At 38.9% G+C, this 22,161-nt stretch overlaps 1 protein-coding gene across 1 annotated transcript; it reads left to right on the forward strand.

The window, feature by feature from the left end:
- The first annotated feature begins 2,198 nt into the window (after nt 1-2,198).
- ifih1 (interferon induced with helicase C domain 1) lies at nt 2,199-22,144 on the forward strand. Its single transcript, XM_034694113.1, has 16 exons — nt 2,199-2,771; nt 4,820-4,991; nt 5,123-5,260; nt 7,174-7,245; nt 11,005-11,231; nt 11,854-12,064; nt 13,091-13,308; nt 14,900-15,001; nt 15,144-15,267; nt 15,387-15,602; nt 16,905-17,161; nt 17,249-17,398; nt 17,497-17,658; nt 18,674-18,867; nt 18,946-19,039; nt 21,273-22,144. The coding sequence occupies exons 1-16, from the start codon at nt 2,340-2,342 to the stop codon at nt 21,459-21,461; spliced, it is 2,958 nt and encodes a 985-aa protein (XP_034550004.1). The 5' UTR covers nt 2,199-2,339; the 3' UTR covers nt 21,462-22,144.
- Nucleotides 22,145-22,161: the final 17 nt, after the last annotated feature.

The following is a 22,161-nucleotide window of genomic DNA, read 5'->3' on the forward strand; positions in this document are numbered from 1 at the left end:
ACAGAAATTGAGAGCCTAGTGGCAAAGTCTCCAGCAACATTTTTTTTTTCAGAGCTGGTAAGTATCTTAAATCAGCAGTGGTGGGCAAAGTACACAGCTTCATTACTTAAGTCAAAGTATAGATATTCCAGGTCAAAATATTACTCCAATACAAGTGAAAGTTGCTCTGTCAAATTATTACTTGAGTTAAAGTACTGAAGTACTTGCTTTTAAAAATACTGAAGTATTCAAAGTACTTTTTAAAGTATCTCAAAATGTTGTTGTTGGTTTTTTTTTTACAATATATCAGTGCAGTCAAGAATACATAGGGGTACATTATGTTTATTTAGAAACCATTACTTGAAATCTCAAAACTATACCATGGAATAAAAACAGAAACTAAGTTACTCCAAGCACAGACAACTTAGTTTGAAATGTTCATCTGGATTTAAACAAATGTTACGTAGCTCAACACTCTTTCTCAGGTTGGACAGTGAATGTTTGTATGTTTTTGCAGAGTGGGAAACAAGGAGAACATTTCAAATGATACATATTCTTCATTTCAAAAACCTCTAACACGGGCTGAAGATATGACCATGGGTGCTCAGGTGGAGAATTATAGCCATCATTACCACCTCTAAATGAACTGCCTGATCTGAGTGAAATTTGCTGTTTTTGCTCTACGTTCAATCGAGGGATCAGATTTCAGAAAAGAGAAGGAAATTCATGAGCTGAGTTCAAAGATAAAGTAGTGAGTAACTAGAGCACTGATAGAAATTTAGTGGAGTGAAAAGTACAATAAATGTCTTCTGAATGTAGTGGAGTAAAAGTAATAAGTTCCCCCTGAAAAACAATACTCAAGTAAAGTACAGATACTCCAAAAATGTACTTAAAGCTCCTGTGAGGAACTTTGTTTGTGTTGACTTTGGTGCACTAAGTGATCTTGCTTATTTTGTCCTGTACATGTGTAAATTATATCTCCTCCTGCTTTCAATTAACAGTCAACTATTTCACTCATTAAGAATATTTACTGCAGAAAAAATGTTTTTTTCTTGACATGCTGTCCATCACCTCATCTGACACCTACCCTCTCAAAGCGATTTCAGGCTTTAAAATAAAAAAACAGAAATGTTCAATACCGTTTCTAACAATCTTGTTTGCTTTTCTAGGTCATAAAGAGGCATCTCTGTTCATTTCATGACCACTCAAAAACTCCTCACAGGAGCTTTAAGTAAATTTACTTTGTTACTGTCCACCACTGTAAATCAGTGAAACAGTCACAATGCCTAAGGTTGAAATTGTCCCACTTCTTCCAGTGAGCTGTGTCAAGTTGAATGCCTTTAAAAACTTTCTTATACTTCATTCAAATAAAACTGCTGAAGGGAATTTGTAATATGATCATATTTCAGGTAACTGGATACTAACAAAAAGCCACAGTCAGACACATTATAGGCATTATATTTTGTTCCTGACATTGCAGTGGTGGACAAAGTACACACCTTTATTACTTAAGTCAAAGTATAGATACTCCATGTCAAATATTACTCCAATACAAGTGAAAGCTGCTCTGTCAGATTATTACTTGAGTTAAAGTACTGTTCACTGTTCATTTCAGTCCATTTCATGACCACTTTAAGTAAATTTACTTTGTTACTGTCCCCCACTGTAAATCAGTGAAACAGTCACAATGCCTAAGGTTAAAATTGCCTAACTTCTTCCAGTCAGCTGTGTAAAGTTCAATCAATCAATCAGTCAAGCTTTATTTATATAGCACCTTTCATACAAATCAAATGCAACCCAAAGTGCTTTACAGCGATTGAAAAACGAGAAAGAAGCAGAAATGAAACAATGGCAAGACATATTAGGGGACAATAATAAGAAGAAGAAGAAGAAGAAGAAGAAGAAGAAAAATAGTAATAATACAAATTAAAAATAGGAACAGCATAAAATAAAATAAAATAGAGACCAATGCACACCATATTGAAGTTTAATGCCTTTAAAAACTTTCTTATACTTCATTCAAATAAAACTACTGAAGGGAATTTGTAATCTGATCATATTTCAGGTAACTGGATACTAACAAAAAGCCACAGTCAGACGCATTAGAGGCATTATATCTTGTTTTTGACATAGGCTCAGCCAGGCTTTCTACAGGCCTGGATGTTCTTTCTACAACGTTGGCATACTGACACCTAGTGGCCACTTTTAACACCAAGGGATTTTTTTCTGGAGAAACGAAACTGAAAGAGTTTCATTTTCCTTATTGCAGTGAATCAGCAGTATCCAGTTGCTTATGAATACGCCTGAACAAACCTGCACTCCAGCCACAGTGAGCACTGATACATGTTAGATAGGTCGTGATGGCATCCGAGCAGGATGATGTGAACCTGCGGCTCATTGAAGACCTTACACCGAGGCTAAGAGAGCTTATCGTGGTGGAGCGAGTCCTGGATCATTTAGATTTTATCAAAAACGATGTAAGGGAAAAGATTAGACAGAAGGCGAAAACCGAGGGTGATCTGTCAGCTGTGGATCTCCTCATTGCATCCATCACCAAGAAGCCTCACAGTCCCGGCTGGTTCAGTGCATTTGTTGACGCGCTGTCAAACACAGGTTTAATCCACGCAGCTGAATGCATACAGCTGAATCAAAAACCCGAAGAAGAGGCAGAGAATGAATACTGTGTCAAGCTTATCCAAATACTGTCCCCAAGTCTTGTGGAAATGAAGACTGTGGATGTGTGCCTCAAGTGTTTCTCAAGTGGCCTGCTGAACCAGGACGACAAGGAGCTTGTGAGTACATTTTAAGAGATCACTATTGGTATTGGTGTGGTTTAGATCCTCAGTATTATCAAAGAGGGTTACAACATGCCTTTTATAGTACATTTAAACAGGCCTATAAAAACATAATATGGACACTGTTATGGTTTTACTACAGGCTCTTAGTACTGTTTTGAAGTCCAACTTTTTAATTCCTCCAGTTGTATTTGCACAAAAGGACCGCAAGATGGCAGACACATGCACACATTTGTTTTCAGAGCACTGCACTTCACTATAATTCATTGTGGAGCAATAGGGTAATACTAAGAAGGGGGAGGTCTATGTATATGGAGGACTGGATGACAAAACAAATTTGGTCTATTGTACCTATTTTCACTTCAATTTCAATTTCAAATTTGGAATTGGAATATTCAAAAATATCATTCTTTATCAATTGGATAAGGGCTTTAGGGATATTATGTGAGACTTTCTTAAAGATCTTATAGGAGCAACTCGTGCCATATTTAGGTGATCTGGACTATGGGGCTCCATTTGTGCCAAAAATATGTCGTCATGCGCACTGTCTATGTCTACTGAACATGTGAGAAGACATTTGTCTATGTCCATGGAACTTTGAACTGTTCATGTGTCGTTTGACTTTGTCATTACATCGTGTCGTCATGATGTGTCATTTGACAAAGTGTCATTATGATGTGTGTTATGGTTTGTTGTCTTGATGTGTAGTTTGGCAATGTCTAATAACGTCTTGTTTGACAGCGTCACTATGTGTTGTTACTACGTTTGACAACGTAGGGGTATTATTATTGTATTATTATTTTACTACATTATTGTATTGGAACATTTAAATTAATTCTGATCCAACAACGTTGTCAAAGACACATAGTAACTACACATCAAGATGACCAATAGCAAACAACACATAGCTACAACACATAGCAACAACGCATCAAGACGACACGTAGTAACAACACATAGTGATGACGTAAAGATGCTGTCAAACAAGACGCTATTAGACATTGCCAAACTACACATCAAGATAACAAACCATAACACACATCATAATGACACTTTATCAAATGACACATCATGACGAAACGATGTAATGACAAAGTCAAATGACACATGAACAGTTCAAAGTTCCATGGACATAGACAAATGTCTTCTCACATGTTCAGTAGACATAGACAGTGCGCAAATGTAACAATAAGTTTTTTAAGGCAGCACTTAGTAAAAAGCTCACTCACTCATAGAGATTACAACAAATCTCAAATATCAATTTTTCGAACAAGATACTTAAAATTCCTGATTCCCCCAAAGTGGAAAGAGGTTCATTTTGAAACTATAAACAACATTTACCCCTCAAATGAATTAATGTAAAGAAGATTTAAGTTAGTGGTAGAAAACTGTTATATCTTTAAAACAAATTTGGAAACGACAGAACACCTGTTGAATGCGAGACTGTCCAAACACTATTTTCCCATTCCAGAAAAATTGACTTTTGGTCCTTTCAAAACATTCAAAGAGGTGTAATCCTTAAAGATAAGGCTTCTGAATTTTTTGTAAATAATCTCATCATTTTGACAAAATATTACAAGTGTCGGTATGCCAAATCCCCCCCCCCCCCCCCCCCCCCATGGATTGCTCTTAAGAATGAAATCTCCTTGTTACAAAAATGTCTGAAACAAATAAACAATCATGCAAATAAACTGTACACATTTATAGCAGAATATATCCTAATCTAAACCCCTTGTGTTTTATTAGTATGCTGTTTATTGTCCTTATGTCCCTACTTTTATTGTTTTTTTATTTATTTATTTTATGCTCCTGTCATTCTTTCTTCCATATGAATATCTGTTATATGGCTGGTGCAAAAATGTGATATACACCACAGAAATATGTTTTTCAGGTTCAAAGGAGATGTAATCTCTTGATAATATAAGTTAAGAATATGTGGTCTGAGTTTGTCATTGTTCCTGTTTATGTCTGAATGTTTAAAAAATAAAAAAATAAAAACTTCACTATGATTGCATCACTCAAGTTACTTTATCCATATTTTATAGATTGAAGCTGCAATACAAAATCATGGGTCCAGGAGTGGAGCCCGAGAACTCCTGAGAGCAATAGTAAGAGGACATTCACGGTGGTTTTCTACATTTCTCAGTGTCCTGCGGGACACTGGACATCAACACTTGTATGAGCTGACTGGAGGATCATCTGACTGTGACAATAAAGGTGACTTAAGTTTAGTGGAGCACACACCCATTGCAATGCATGCTGTATTACTGCAGCTGTGTCTCTATTAGAACAAGTTGACGAAGGATATATGAACATACTAACTTGTGCTGTATTTTATTTCCCCTCAGGCTGTGATGAGAAAATGTGTTCATTCAAAGATGAACCAACAGGAAGTGATGTTACCATGGAGAGCCAAGCAGAAGCTGATGGAAGCGGCAGCATAGAGTTCATGGAAACCAGCACAACCGAGAACCCTCAGGATGAAGGTTTAACAGAGCTCCTCTCTTTTACACACAGGGAAAAAAATACTGTTATGCAAGTCACATGCTAAGGGTTCATAGGGACATGATCAGCTAAACTGTTCTTAAATGGATAACAACACTCACATGACTCACAGATGTCACTACTGAACCAGGTCTGTGGGTTATCATGGGTAATTGTGACATAGCTTTTTGTAAATGCAATTTATGGAGCCATTAGAGACTACACATAAAATTCCCTTCACCTCTCTGGTAGTGGGGAAGAAGAGGCAGATATCTGATAGGAGGAGTGGTGAATTGTACATATTAGGGATTGTTGTAAACTGATCCTTAATCAGCCAACACCCATTAGAGTGCTTAATGTTAAGGCTCCTGTGAGAAGTTTTTAGTTATGACACTAACAAAAATAAACTCCTATGCTTTTCTATTTCCAACAAAGAAGGCTCCAGTTGTTAAAAAGTAATCAGATCAGATTACACACAGATCAAATCAAATCTTGAAAACAGGTTGTTCAAATGAAAAAAAAGGGTATCAAGTTATCCAGTCTTAGACAAATAAAACTTGAAGTTACTGTCAGTCAGAATTTTAGTCGGTCTGGGTTGACTTTAATGAGAAACATCAGGATCATCCTGATCCAAGCATAGGAGTGGTTTCATGCTGGATTACAGGAATAAAATGTAATACAAATTTGAAGCAGATCTAACAAAACTGTTTTAGACATATATAATGTTATACTTATAATATTATATATTGCTCTTGAATTGCAGTAACACAACTGCGACTTTAGGGTTGTGAAAAAAATTAAGGGTTTTGTAGAATACCAGTTGATATCAAATATGAAACTGTCAATTAAAAGCAACTTTTCTTGTATGGATCTGCCGCTCCATCTAAGCAAAGTATTCAGTATGAAGTCACATTTAGAGCACTAGCATTTCCAGACCCTGTTTTTTTTCCCTTAATTAGCGATACTTCCTATACCAGCAAAGAGATAAGACGTCCACAGAGTTCACCCAAGATCCTCTCAAAGTGGTACTTCGGTACAGACAGAGCTGGAAATCTTTATTGACTAAGACATTACATTCTAGTGCTGAATTTAATGCACTTTAATGAGCACAGGAACTATTTATTGTTTCTTTTTTAAATGCATTTACACTGAAACAATAACATTTAATTAAATCTAATAGTTTCATTTATATTAAATATATTTATTTTTTTATTATTTTATTGTATAATTAGCACCTTTATTAGGCACAGTTATTATATTTATACATTTAATAATTAATGATAATATATTTATCTATGGGATATTTTTATTTTTTAATTAACACATTTTTTTAATAAGTCCAAGTGAATTCTGCCACCATGCCTGCTTATAATATAATTATTTTTTTGTTGTTTTGGTTTTGTGGGGGCAACTACAGAAATCACTCTTGATTGATTTTTGTTTTAAGAGAAAAACAAAAGGATTTGCCCTTTGATTCGGAAAACAGATCTTGCCTCGAAAACAGGACTCTCCTCATCCAATTTTTTTTTTTTTTTTTTGTATTTAATGAAATCTTTTTATTGTGAGATCAGCATACAGAGAGGGGTACATCAAAGTCAATATAGTTTCTATTCTATTTTCTCCCTTCTTACACTGCTTTCCCTGCATAAGCACAAAAAGAAAAACATATGACAGTTAAGCAATTTCACAAAAGAAAACAAAACAAAAACAGGGCTCTCCTGGTCCAGGTTTAAGGTTTTATTGCTCGGGATGTCAAGGTTCCTTCTGTTTGAAAGGAAGGAGGGCCTATCAGTTGACATCAAAATTATAATTCAGGTCAAGTCAAAATGAGGTATTTGAAAATTTTTGCCCCTCCTTGCTTAGGATGTATCTCTTGCCTTTCTTGCCTTTAACGTATCTGTGAACATCATTTCAGATCTGTACGCAGCGGGGGGCCAGAGTTCTGAATCCAGACTGCAGTCAAACAGCATGGAGCTCTCACAACCAGGTGAGATTGTTCCCCCCCTTGGTAAAGTTGATAAGCATTGAAATAATGCCTGTAATCTAAAAATCTTGCTCTTTCCCAACTCCATTGACCACACATTAAAAGCAGACTTCAGTCATAGCAAGAAAAATGATACCCTGTAGCATCATAAAGGCAGAATGAGAGTGATCGGAACAAGTGGAATATTTCTCCGTCTTGCGTGCTTGACACCACTGAACATGTTCCATGTGTGTATCATGATGAACCACAAAGAGGTCAAAGAGGAAAGAGCCCATCCAGGGATTTCAATGTGAAACACATGCTGGCTCCTTTTGAGGTATTGGAAAGTAATGTGAAGCAAAAGTTAAATTTAAGGTGCTTTCCTCTCCCCTTCAGTCTCTATAATATTCTGCTGGACATTCTGTTCACAATTTAATTCATAACTGTAGAGATATAAAGCTAGAGCACAGAACTGGAAGTAATGGAGATACATGTGGGCTAAAAAGGCAGCAGAAATGATAACACACAATGAAGATAAGGTCTTTTGTTTTGCATGGCCAGCCTGTAAAAAGGAGCTGCATGTGCAGAATTTCACTGCCCCAAATCAGAATGGAAAATAAGCCAGTGGATTTCTCTATGCTGGTTGGAATGGTGTCTCTGATTGTTGACTTTCCTTCTCTAATAACTTTAGCATCTGGGAATCCAGGGGGCCACACAAGCCAGTGTTTACTTCTCCTTGTTGTTAAAGCTCTATCTCTCCACCGGTGCAGACGCTTATTTATTACCATGAAGTTTACTTGAACGAGCACTCTAACCTCTAATGTACAAAGTCTGAGAGGCAAGAATTAAAAGATGTCTGTGGGAGGGGAAAGAGTGACTTTCTGGGGGTTTGAACTCATAACTAGGGGGTGTTGTAGAACTCCAATTAAAGAGAGAGTAGCAGAGAGGGAGAAGTGGGGGCGCACATTGTGCATGTTCGCTAAGTCATGTTTTATCCTCAGCCCAGACAGCAATGTGTCAGAGCCTCCCAGCGACTTTAAGTCTGTCTGAAGTGGATCATAGTAAGTCTGCTGTCTTTTGCAGACAGAAAAATAAGACACACTGCCGCCACAACAGACATGAACTGGCATGTGATGAAGAGATATAATACTTAAAGCATTTGAGAAAGTGAGAATGATTGAGGAATGCATGCACATTTTAGCTTGTGCAAGGACAAATGGTGCTTATGGTTTGGGAAACTTGAGGCTGCTTTTTAGATTTCCATCACACAATTCAATCTGGAGCATTTACTGGCCAATTTGTGCAGGTTTCACATCCCTTGGCTTTGTAGTTGAGTTTAGTTTATTGAATAGTTTGTCAATGTACAACATGCTTTAATCTTAATTAATGAGAGGAGAGTCATTGCACCACGTTTTGCAGTTTAGCTAGATTCCATGTGTTGCATTAGTATGGACTAATCAAACAGTGCAATAGTGCCTCTCAGTGACTTGATTGTTGGCACATGGTGCTCAAACCTGAACTACTTAAGACAGTGGTTAACAAACTCTTTCTGCAGGACCCCCCTTTGGTAGATGAAAATATTTTCCCTCCCCCTTACAATATAAAATGTACTTGGACACACTAATGTGCACCATATACTGTACACCAACACACACTATCAGACACATATATTCTGATCAAATTCCTCTATCTTTCAAACTTGTTGGAGACATCATCTGCAAAAAGTACAGATTGCAACTTCAGTGTGTGACATTGAAATGAAGAAATGAGCGAGCATTTCAAAGTGATACTGCAACATTCTACTTCCTAGTTTTTAACAGCCTTTGTAGCTTTTGATGGATTTTCTCAAAACTGACTCCCTCACCTTCCCGGGAGTAAACTTTATAGCCCTTTCACAAAATTGGCTATGCTTTGCAAGCAGTGCAGGACTGTGTGCATTGTTTTTATTTAGCCATGCCACAACCCCCCACTCATAACTCTGGACTCCCCCTGGGGAACTCAGCTGAAGTTTGGGGAACACTGACTTGAGACATATGGTTTGACGGTGTTCCTGTTTTCTAAAGTTCAGATGAGTTTAAAATCAGTGTAAGAACAATGAAAGTGAAAAGACAAGGACTGAATACTCAGAGTTTATGTTGTCAATGCAGAACATATTCCATGAATCCAGTTTTAATGCAGGGTGGGATCCAGAGGGTGGCCAAATGGTGGCACTGCCCCCCTAATAATCTGATTAGTGACCAAAGGTGCCAACCCAATAAAATTTTAATTGGTTATTTGCCTTGTCAGAGGCAAGACTTATGTAAAAATTGACTATTTGGACTGTGTTGCAACCAGGGGTTGCAACACAGTCGGCTGGTGGTGAAGCTTTCAGTGGCGTGTCTGCCCCCTGGTGGCTGGCTGCAGTACAGGTCAAAATATCCGTCTCCCCCATTCATTTGGGAGCAGTCAAACTTTAAAAAATAAATACACGCCGTACGAATGTTTCTCACATCCGTATTCAGTGGTGATATGTAGTTATTATTTGACTGTTTTGTGTCCAAGGCCTCTTTTTCCTGAAAAGTTTCTTTTTTGTTAGTTATTAGAGTTTAAAAAACAGGGTTTTACTTCCAGGTTTCCTTTGATTCACAGCCGCCGTAGAGTGAAACTTCAAAGGACACACAGCGTCTTGTGACGTTACGCTGTAGGGCGGAGCTTATTACAGTGGCTTCACAGGCTCTGGCTGCACAATGGCAGCGCCCAGGAGAGGGATTTTTTGGCTTCAGAACCGTACAACGAGAAGAGACGGAGCAACGCTGTCAATTTTTAGTTACAGTCTATGGTGCAACAGGCTGCCAGTAGTTTGGGTGGCATGAAAATGTAGCCTTGTTTTTGTTAGTACTTTAAACACTATGGCTGTTTTCGAAACCACCTACTATACTAGCAGTACGTACTGATTTGGCCAAAATTCAGTATGTAGTAAGTAGTATGTGAACAAGAGCAAAATCTGCAGTATGTCAAAACTCCCCGGATGTCTACAGATACGGGAAATTTCACAGTATGCATCGGACAAGTCTGCCTCTTGACTGTTTCCCACAATGCACAGCGCTCATTCCACTTTTTCTTTTTTGATGGGGGAAACTCAGTTTTTGGGTGCTGGGAAAATAATTAAATTCCATATAAACCACTTCTTAACTTTTTAAATCACTAGTTATGCTAAAGAAGCAGTTTATCTATCCGTTTGGCCATTATCTACTTCCGCTTTCCGAAACCGGAAATCCAGTGATGTCTGGCCCAGCATATACTGCAACATAGATCAAACAGAACAGTCATACTACATACTCAATTCAAACACAGTATGTAGCTTACAGTACCTACTGTCTACTACAATAGTAGGTAGTATGTAGCAGGCTGTTTCGAAAACAGCTGGTATCTTCTTTTTGAGTCCTTAAAAGATAAAACCAATACAATTTAAAGGCTGCTACTCTATTGTGTTAGTGTTAACAGTTAATAAGTACACAGGAAAAAAACTCTAAAGTAGATATAAGGGTTCATAAATGCTGCAACAGCCAGTACCACAGTTGGGCCAGCCCAGCCAAAAGAAGTCTGGATCCACCCCTGTGCATATTCATCCAGTATGTTCTAGTATGTTTCTCCTCTTGAACAGCAGCATTAAAAATAAGCATTCTACTACTGGACTGAAACAACAATGACAAGCCCAGCGTCTTCCCACTGGTGATGTCTGTAATTGTGGCTTGCTGACACACACAGAAGTGTTGCCTGTCTGAAATCTGCTCTGCGTTACAGCTGGGACTGACTCAGAGGCAGCAACCAGAGGCCCAGAAACAGCACATATTGTTCTCCGAGATTATCAGAAGGATGTAGCTGGACCTGCCTTGGAGGGGGAAAACATCATCATATGCCTCCCGACAGGAAGTGGTAAAACCAGAGTTGCAGTTTATATTACCAAAACACATCTGGACAGCAGGAGGGCCGAAAAGCGACCAGGGAAAGTGGTCGTACTGGTGAACAAGGTACATTCCTCAATCACCACGTGGCTTTGCGCTATTGTGGTAACCTACTTATATCCCATTCAAATCCAAAGAAAACATTCGATCTTTCAGTCAATTTGCACATGTGGGTCAGCTCACCACAAATTACATGCCATGAGGTTTAGACAACCTCTGCACTTTGTTACTATTTGGCCGTACATAGATCTGCTGTCCTGTGGAAAGAATCCCTAACATTACTTCATTTTGGATTAAAGGGTTTACAGTCATAACTCTATTAAGCTATGCTTTTAGAAAAGCTCAAGAAATAGGGATGGTATGTGACTGAGTGGTTGGTGTTTTGAAGCTTAATAGAGTGAATGGTATTTTAGTTGTCTCTGCAGAAAAGGGAGTGTCCTTTCAGTTGCTCCTTAAACAATGGACAACAGAATCCTCACAAAACATGTGGAAGAAATTCTGCTTATATTTATTCATGAGCCACTCTGCTGTCAACAAAGTCACAACACTGGTAATATAGATCCAAACCAATTCCTCAGAAGCATTGCTGTAATCAAAACAATGCAGACAGTGCTTTATTCTTCTTGTTCATTTTCCTGTCTTTTATGTAAAAACAATGTGAGGTTTATTGTACTCTGGTGCCTTGCAGGTCCCCCTCGTGGAGCAGCATTACTCGTCAGAGTTCCTGCCTTTTTTGAAGCCCACATATAAAGTAGAGCGAGTCAGCGGAGACTGCCAGCATAAGATCTCCTTCACAGAAATTGTGAAGAGGAATGACGTCATCATTTGCACAGCCCAGATTCTGGAGAATTACTTGGAGAGGTCTAACAGCGAGGAGGACGAAGGGGTGAACCTAAGCGGTATGAAAACAAGAACCTTTACTTTGCTGACAAGTTTCATTTTGCTTTAAAAACACCCAAAATCCAATACAGTCACAATATCTCAACCATTATTTTTCTAAAAAAGGCATCCTTAAACCTTTAGTTAAAGTCTGTCCAGGCTTCAACCTCAGACACTGACAGCTATTGGAATAGAAAGCCACCCGGAGGACTCATAACATCTCCCCTGATAATACCTGACAGGATCTTGTCAAAGTCTTCCGGCTCTGCTGTTCACTCTTGTTGGCACCCACCAGTCCAAGGTGGAATAGCCACCTCAGTGGAACATATGCTGTTTGTTGAAACGCCTGAAAGCATTTTTTTTTTTCCTTCTTTTTTTCCGATCTGCTTTCCAGGCCACACGTCTGTTCAAGCCATCAGTGTGTGGCTGATCTAATTCACATGAGAGCTTCTATCAGCCACTGTACATCAAGCTGCCACTCTCTATACTCTCCTACTCCAGGGATTAATCCCAAGCACTCTGGTTTAACTCATACATGTCATACAATATTATATTTTACCTCTTGTATACCTCTGTAGAGTTACAAAAATAAATAAAGTTAGTTGAAGCTATTTTTGAAGTAGAGCTTCTCCAGCGTATGTTATTGTGTGGCTTTAACTGCTGCGTCGGGTTCCTAGAAAAGACCTGGTTTGTGTGGGACGATCTCTGCCTTACAGAAAGATGTTATAATCTGTGAGTGAAAATTGCCTCTATTTATTGAAGTTCTCTAAATAAATGACACAAAATGAGGCACTGCCTGGTTGAGGAAATTGTGATGTTTCCTTTGATGCATGCAATTTTGTCCACGGATGATAAGTCTAAAGTATAAATGTTATTTTGTTCACAAAGAAAGCTGTAATCCAAGTTAACAATGCTCAGCTTTCATTCCACTTGTGAGAACCCTATAATCATTCTGCAAACATTTACTGCATCTTTTCCTCTGCGTGGCTCCTTGCAGTCACTTTATTAACATGTCTGTCGTCATCCCTTCTGTTTATGTGCCATAGATTTGTCACTGATCGTCATAGATGAGTGTCACCACACTCAAAAAGGAGAGGTCTACAATCATATCATGATGCGATACCTGAAGCAGAAGCACAAGAACTTCAGGCTGAAGAAGGAGCTGAAGGAGCAGGTGCCCCTCCCTCAGATCCTGGGTCTGACTGCCTCGCCAGGGGTTGGGGAAGCCACAACAATGGAGCAAGCAAAGGAGCATATACTACGCGTAAAGAATACTCTCAGTTCTCTGTGTGCACTTAAATAGACTGAAGTGTTGGCACATATTCACATATGTGTACAATACATTAGGTACACCTAATCTACGGTAAATGTAGAGTAATATAAGCTGAGGTGTTTATTGAATTTTATTGGAGCAGAAGAATTTGTAGAAAGATGTGTAAAGGATGTGATAATGGAGTAGATTGGGCAGTTGGTTGGCACTCCTTGTCAAGTCAAGTCAACTTTATTTATATAGCACATTTAAAAAACAACCGCAGTGTGCCAAAGTGCTGTACAAGCTTAAAAAACACAATCAATAAAAACAAATAGTAATTAAAAAAGAACAGATATTAAAAACACAATAGATAACACAAGAAAAAGCCACAATAACTAAAAACAAAAATAAAATGTAGGATGTCTCAATAGGTATTAAAAGCCAGTGCGAAGAGGTGCGTTTTAAGTAGAAATTTAAAATTCTGTGTCTGAGTGGACCTGATATTAAGAGGCAGACTGGTCCACAGTGTGGGAGCAGCCACCGCAAAGGCTCGGTCACCTCGAGTTTTGAGCCTCGTTCTTGGAACATCTAAAACCACCTGGTGCTCTGGCCGGAGCATGGAGGTGCAAACACTCTCATTACTTAGAAGCTCTTAGGACAAAAACTGTGAAAATGTTTCACTTCAAAACTTGATATGATCAACCAGGGAAACATTCCTACATTGGGATTATTTCATGTGTAGAGGAAATCATTGGCAACCGAAACGAAGTAATGAAAAGTTTTTGAAGCTACTTTTTAGCCCCTCTCAAATAGCGATGATGTCATCCACTGACACTGCCAAAATGTTCCCCGATTTAAATAACAGAGAATGATTCATTAATCCGTTTTATATTTCACTCATCCCTCTCGGGGACTTCTTAGATATTTTTCTTTCTACTTTTTGGATTTTGGAAAAAAACTGAAGAGATGATTCCCTTTGAAAGTTGTCACACCCTGCATGTTTTCTTCATATCTTTCTTTCTTATTTTTTCCTCTATGACTTTGCTTTTGCAACAGTTGATATGGAAATACAAAAGGAGAAGTAGTTGAAGTATAGAGAATATTAATAGGTTTTCTGCTTTGATATGCAAAGTAGTCACTAAAAGAACATTAGCGACTCTTGACCCATTAAATCCCTTAACAGATTAAATAATTATTTGATTACAATTTTGCCATTGTCAGCTTCAGAAAGGAAGAAATTATTCCAGTGTACTTCCATTGGATATAATTACATCATACAGCTGTGTCGTCCACAATCAAACAACCTAATTCTCTCTTCTTAACTTTCACTTTCTCGTCTTTTGAAAACCCTCCCCTTTTTCTCTGTCTCACTGTTGCAAAGGATCATATTCACATAGCAAAGCTGTTTCCAATATTCTAGGCTGCCTGTGTAGTCAGGGCAACCATAAAGTTTCCTTTCGCCACACTAGTAAATAAATTGAAAACAGCCTTTTGGCTTCAAATCTGTGTTAAAGAAACAGACATTTGATTCACACACTGAATCACTGAGATACATACATGATGTGATTAAATCTGACACTGCAAATCTGTGTCTCTTTTATAGATTTGTGCAAACTTGGATGCTGTCAATATCATGTCAAAAAGCATTGGAGAGTTCAGAAAGGACCAAAGGACAAAAATTGTAACCGTTGAAGACAGAAAACAGGTACGTTTGTTGAACAGCAGATTTTTTCATGGCTGCTTTTTAAGTCATTTGATTAAGTCATGTAATCATCTTTTTAAATCTGTCTCTCTTTGTAATGTCATAAAGAATATTTTATTTAACACAAAAAAAATCTACATTTCAGGATCCTTTTGGTGATGTAATCAAGAACATCATGAATGCCATTCATGTCCATGCTGACCTGAGTCCCAACTGTGACCTCGGCTCTCAGAATTACGAACAGTGGATTATTCAAAAGGAGCGGACTGGTGAGCTTGACTCTTCATTCATGCTTTCTCCTGGGTTACTAACCCTATCCAACTTACGTTGTGTAATAAAACAACAAGCTACCTTGATGGGATCTAAAAACTGTTTCAATCTATTTTAGCGGCAACGGAGGAAGACCACAAAGTGCGGGTTTGTGCGGAGCACCTTCGACAGTACAGCGAGGGCTTGAATCTCAGCAACACGATTCGCATGCATGATTCCCTCAGTTTCCTGAACAAGTACCAGGAGGACGCGTTGAAAAAGAAGGCAACACCTGAAGATGAGGAGAGCATACAAATCACAGACTCTGAGAGATTCCTCTTCAGCTTGTTCAGAGGTACGGTAATGTGTGGTGTGTCACCTTTTTAATAATCCAGAAAAGGGAAGAAGCTCTGGATTCCACTGTTGTTATCTGTGCTTTGTTTTTGTTGCATTTTAATAGTTAGGAATATTTTGAAGTATCCTTTCTATAAGACTTTGATGAAAAGATATCACTCATATCTTGTTGGTTCACTTATAGCTAGCAGCTTGTTAGCTTAGCAAAGCACTAAGACAAGTAGTACAGAGGAACAGTTAGTCTGGCTCTTTCAAACAGTTGTTTAATGTACAAAAAACTTGGTTTTAAAAAAAAGATTTTACTGGTGTCTATGCCAACTACTTCTTGTTTTAGAGCAAAGGGAACATACAGCATATTAATTAGAAATCCTTTTTGGTGTGGTTTAACTAGTGTTGGTTCATAGAGGCTCAATGACTGCCTTGGCTTATTTGTGTACATAGATTCAACAAAAAACTTCTAATCACTCAGATTCGAGAAAGGCAGAAGGTCTATTTTTTCCACTACTTGTTTCCAGGAGTATTCCACTTTATGTCTTAATAAATCAAAATGTACTAAAGATAGAAAACCACGAGGCTCCGTCAGTCCTGGAGCCTCAACTAAACATAAGACCAATCCCTGTGGAAAGCTATGCCATTTATAAAAAAAACCAAAACATCCAAGGATGATTAGAGAACCCCCAATGATTCACATCAATGGACCTATTCCATGAATTTTATACACTCACTCAAATCACTTAACAAAGAACTGTCTACATTTGTAGAACTGAACATACAGTATATGACTGTAAGCTGGCTTCCACAGCTAGCTTGTTTCTTCATGAAAATCTTCTGAGCTAAAATAAAAAAAAAACACAAGCATAGATAAATAATACAAGAACTACTTTTGCCAATTTAAGATTGTACAGAGCCCATAATGTATAATTAATTTACTGTATACATTATGGGCTTAGCTGCCTTTGGTCACAGTTGGATGCAGTTAGCTGTCTGCTAGGCTTTGATTTAGCTAAGTTGATTCGGTAGCCGTGAACATTTGGGGTTTATTTCTGTTTAAATATCAAACAAAAAGCTGGCAAAAGCTGATAGCCCACAATAAAGGTTAGAATTGTAGTGTAAACAACAATATATAGTGGCTTAATTCAATCTTTGCTAAGCTAACAAGCTACCTGATGATGTCACTGTTTACCTCACCAGAGACATAAAAATCAATTGTGATCATCTGATGTAATTCTGAGAGACTCAAATAAATCATTGACCCTTCAAAAACAAAGACTTCACCTCAGGTTTTTAAAACTGTGTTTCGCAGAGAACAAGGAAGAGTTGCAGAGGCTTGCAAAAATGCCGCAGTATGAAAATGACAGCCTGTCAAAACTCAGAAGTAATATTCTGCAAGAATTCAGCAGCCGAGACACGGCCAGAGGGATCATTTTCACCAAAACACGGCGCAGCGCCCTCGCTCTAACTCAGTGGATCCAGGAAAACCCAAAGTTTGCTGACATCGGAGTGAAAGCATCTTATATCATCGGAGGAGGAGACCAGAGTGTTGTTAAACCAATGACCTCTGTGAGTGTTGCATTTCAAATTTGGTACGCCATGCTGTAGTCTGTATTGAAATACTAAACCCACTGTGTGCATAATTGTGCATCTTAGGCAGAGCAAAAGGACGTGCTGAATAAATTTGGCAAAGGGGACGTCAACTTGCTGATTGCCACCTCTGTGGCTGAGGAAGGGCTGGACATACCAGAGTGCAATATTGTGATCCAATATGGCCAACTGACCAATGAGATTGCTATGATTCAGGTAAGTTATGTTAGTTGTGAAATGGGATACGTGTCTATCACTTCTCACAATTAATGTAATTGAAGTGGCTGCTTACCAAGGACTCTTTTTATTTCCAGGCCAGAGGCAGAGGAAGAGCTAAGGACAGCAGTTACATTCTGATCGAGGTCAAAGGCTCGGCCGTTTCTGAAAAGGAGTGTGTCAATGAGTTCCGCATCAACATGATGAACAAAGCAATCGACAAAATCCGAGCCATGATTCGGGAGGACTACAATAAAAAGGTACAGTATCTCACAAAAGTGAGTACACCCCTCACATTTCTGCACACATCTAATTATATCTTTTCATGGGACAACAATGAAGAAATGACACTTTGATACAATGTAAAGTAGTCAGTGTACAGCTTGTTTAACAGTGTAAATTTACTGTCCCCTCAAAATAATTCAACACACAGCCATTAATGTCTAAACAACCGGCAACAAATGTGAGTACACCCCTAAGTGAAAATGTCCAAATTGGGCCCAAAATGTCAATATTTTGTGTGACCACCACTATTTTCCAGCACTCCCTTAACCCTCTCAGGCATGGAGTTCACCAGAGTTCACAGGTTGCCACTGGAATCCTTTTCCACTCCTCCATGACGACATCACGGAGCTGGTGGATGTTAGAGACCTCCTCCACCTTCCGTTTTGAGAATGCCCCACAGATGCTCAATAGGGTTTAGGTCTGGAGACATACTTGGCCACTCCATCACCTTTACCCTCAGCCGGCAGTGGCCGTCTTGTGGATGTGTTTGGGGTCGTTACCGTGTTTGAATACTGCCCTGTGGCCCAGTTTCCGAAGGGAGGGGATCATGCTCTGCTTCAGTATGTCACAGTACATGTTGGCATTCATGGTTCCCTCAATGAACTGTAGCTCCCCAGTGCTGGCAGCACTCATGCAGACCCAGACCATGACACTCCCACCACAATGCTTGACTGTAAGCAAGTCACGCTTGTCTTTGAACTCCTTACCTGGTTACCACCACACACACTTAACACCTTCTGAACCAAGTAAGTTTATCTTGGTCTCATCATACCACAAGACATGGTTCCAGTAATCCATGTCCTTAGTCTGCTGTCTTTAGCAAACTGTTTGCAGGCTTTCTTGTGCATCATCTTTAGAAGAAATGTGAGGGTGTACTCACTTTTGTGAGATACTGTATGTTCACTCCAAAACTTTTAGGGAAGTGTCAGTCATTCTGGAACCCTTGTCGCTGTGAGACTTATGTCATTAGTGTTTTTCCTTTCTCTTCAGATCGAAGATTTACAGTATCAGTCTATAATGGAAGAGATGGTGAGAATGAAGAAGAAGAGGCAGAGCGAAATAAAGAACGAGAGCCCATCTGACGTGCAGTTCAACTGCCGTGGCTGCAGCCAGCCTGTCTGCACTGGTGAAGATGTCCAGGTCATCGAAAATGTGCACAGAGTCAATGTCACAGCTGAGTTCAAGTATGGATTGCACCTCAGAGACATTTAGTGACGTGTTCATGCTACAAACTAATCAATACTGTCTATCTTTATTTTCAGGGAACTTTTCAATCAGACAGAGAATGCCAGTCTTCAAGAGAGACTTCTTGATTATGAGACCAAGGGCTTCATATCATGCAAACGCTGTGGGCAGGTAAATGTGTTTCAGTTGTTTTCTGGTTGGGATTGTTCAGAGAAAAGTCAACCTTGCAGGCTATAGTCTGTAACGCCTCTGAAACAGCAGACAATTGTTCAGTCTTCCTCCAATGTAGCCAACAGTTACAATTAGGACCTCTGGCCTAGATTCCCTTTTCTGTACAATGTTGATGTTTTCAATCTGACTGACAATCATTAGCCTGCAAAAGTCAGGGTGCTGAGGGAGCTGCAGCACATTCAAACATTCTCATTGTAATACTTCCTGCAAAGTGGAGGGACTTGCAGCATGTTGTGACTTTTCACTCCTTGCAGACACATTGAGGTGTTTTCAAGGTGTTGGACATAAGAGCATTGATCCCATCGAACAGAGCTGCAAAATGAGTTCAGTCAACACTACATAAAGCATGGGCCGCTGGTGGCCTAGCGGTCTGAGCGCCCCACATGCAGAGGCTATAGTCCTTGTAGCAGAGGTCGCCGGTTTGACTCCAGGCCTCGACCATTTGCTACATGTCTTTCCTCACTCTCTACTCCCCACATTTCCTGTCTCTCTTCAGCTGTGCTAAAAATATAAGTTAAAAAAATAAAAACAATACTTGCAGCATATGAAGCCTCTTCCACATAAGCACTCCTGAAAATGTTTAGAAATTTTTAAGGGGCTTTGTCCCTGAAATTTTCCAGAGTTGCTTGTTTATATGTCCCTCACAGCATGACGTCTTCCCAGCCAGACAAGAGGGCAAGGGGTGGGTAATGAGTCTCAGATGGAAGAACATTTACCCAAATTAGCTGCAAAAGCCACAATGTAATGTTTACAGCATGATGGTGGACAAAAGTTACAGAAACCTAGAGGGCTGGCAGAAAAAAATCCAGATAAAGTTGGGGTGAAAATTTAAACTGTTTCTGTTCTCACATGCAGCCAACCCAAATATTTTTTATGTTATTGGTAAAAATAAAGCTCAAGTTTACTGTTAGCACTGATATAATTTGTAATTTGATGTGAAATAATGTTACAATGTTACAATGTCATTTAGCAGACGCTTTATCCAAAGCGACGTACACACGAGAACAAGAACAACACAAGCAAAGATCTAGACAAGAGGAAACAAGATCAATAAGATTAACAAGTGCTTCAAGTCCATTTGGGTGCAGGTACTGCCAGGCAGTGTAAAGGCAATGAACAAAAGTAAATAAGGATTTTTTTTTTTTTAGTAAAATGAGGAACATCTACAATGAAGCAACCAAACAATTTAAGACCTTCCATTATCATCATCAACAATTAGCTTGTCATCACCTCAATAATTACCAAGTAGCTGGGTCACTCAAGTACCAAGTGCTGGGTCACTCCAGAGCTGAACACAGATTCCCAGAGTAGAGCAGGACAGTGCGAGTCAACTGTAGCTGGAAGACATGATCTGCCACTGGGGACAACAGTGGAGAACAGTCTAGCTAAGTGCATAGTTCCTAAAGAGCTGGGTCTTTAGCTGTCTTTTGAAAGTAGAGAGGAACTCTGCAGATTGAATGGAGTTGGACAATTCTTACAAAAAATGTAAGAGCTGTTGTGATGTGGTCATTGTTCTTTTTAAAGTAAACAGGCTTTTCTCTAAGATTTAGAATGTTAGTAGACTGTTGAGCATATGGATGAGGGAGATTGAGGGAGTGTGTGAATATGCATAAAAGCAAGTACAAGTAAAAACCTCCATGTCCCTATGTTACTGGAGTATCAGCAAAGTGTGTGAACATCACTGCAGACTAAAGCTCCTGTTAACAGACTGACACTGTCAAGTAAACACATTCACACAGCAGAAGGATGATGTCATCATCAGTGGCCAGTTAGTAGAGATAAGAGAAAAACAAGCTCAAAGGAATAGTTTGCTTACTTTCATACCATTATGGTAAAGATTTAGCAACATATCTAAAAGATGGCACCTTTCAAAAGGACTAGTTGTTTTGTTGAGGGCCACAGTGGTCAACAAAAGAAAAGATTGAGATGAGTCAAGACCCGCCATCACCATGAAAATAAGTTGTTCCATATGTGAGGAATCTGAGTCAGACAATCAGGAGATGCCAGATGATTCCATTTAAAATGTTTCTAAAGCTGTGACTCTGTGGTAGCCATTTTCCTCTAGTTATATTTTAGGCTAAAGCACAAACAGCAATGGAGTAGTCACTCCTTTGTAATAAATACACATCCATATTGAAGCTTTTATGTCTTAACTTTCTGATTTCTATTGCAGAAGTGGGGCTCCATGATGTTTTACAAGGGGATTGACTGCCCCTGTCTCCACGTGAAAAACTTTGTGGTGACAGTCAGCGGAAAGAAGATCACCAAATGCACCAAGTGGAAGGATCTTGCCGTCAAGTTTTCTCCCTTTGACTATGCTGAAAATGCAAGACGACTAATGTTAGACGATGAATACTTGTAAATCAAGATAACTTCGCACAGTACACTTATAGAGGGATTTGTGTTGCATTCTCCACACTGAGACTTGCACAGCAAAATATAAAGTGACTGTCACAGTGGTGCAGTGTTTACAGTCATCAAAACTGGAGCAACTGATGGTGGTGGGGTTGAAAGCATGTGCTGCAATCAGTTACATGATTTAAATGGTAAAAGGATTATGTCATATATTTCTAAGATTGTCAAAATATGAGTTTAAAATGGGTTTTTGGGATACTGCAAGTTGCATTTACAATTGAATGTATTTTAGAAATGTCAATTAATAAGTGCATTAGCCTTCTGATACAAGACGAACTGGATAAACTGCATGATAAAAAAAAAAAAAAATACTCCTCTCAAAGCCCTGTGGTCTCATGGGATGGGAGTCACTGAGCCCGTTATGGTCCCTCTGAGACCACCTGTCAACACAAACAGGTGCTGTTGATTTGCCATTCAATTCAACTGTTAGTGAGTCACTCTTGTTGAGCCAGTCAGAGCTTCTATTTTTAGATCTACCTTTAAGGATTGTTTCCGCATAATGATAAGTAACCTGTCTGACAAGCACCAGTATTCAAAGTGTGTGGATGCTCTTAGACATAAACCTGTGTCTACTGTCTTCATTTTTCATATGAATTGAATTCGAAATAAAAGCTCTTCATAATTACCTGACTTTGCAGTATTTTGTT

The sequence above is a fragment of the Notolabrus celidotus genome, chromosome 10 (genome assembly GCF_009762535.1).
Source record: "Notolabrus celidotus isolate fNotCel1 chromosome 10, fNotCel1.pri, whole genome shotgun sequence".
In the NCBI taxonomy this organism is placed as follows: Eukaryota; Metazoa; Chordata; class Actinopteri; order Labriformes; family Labridae; genus Notolabrus; species Notolabrus celidotus.

Excerpts from the sequence above, each read along its gene's own strand:
- ifih1 (XM_034694113.1), top strand. The coding sequence starts at position 2,340 with ATGGCATCCGAGCAGGATGATGTGAACCTGCGGCTCATTGAAGACCTT. Across the intron at positions 4,992-5,122 it reads ATCTGACTGTGACAATAAAG|GCTGTGATGAGAAAATGTGT; the intron begins GTGACTTAAGTT and ends ATTTCCCCTCAG. Across the intron at positions 15,603-16,904 it reads CCTCTTCAGCTTGTTCAGAG|AGAACAAGGAAGAGTTGCAG; the intron begins GTACGGTAATGT and ends TGTGTTTCGCAG.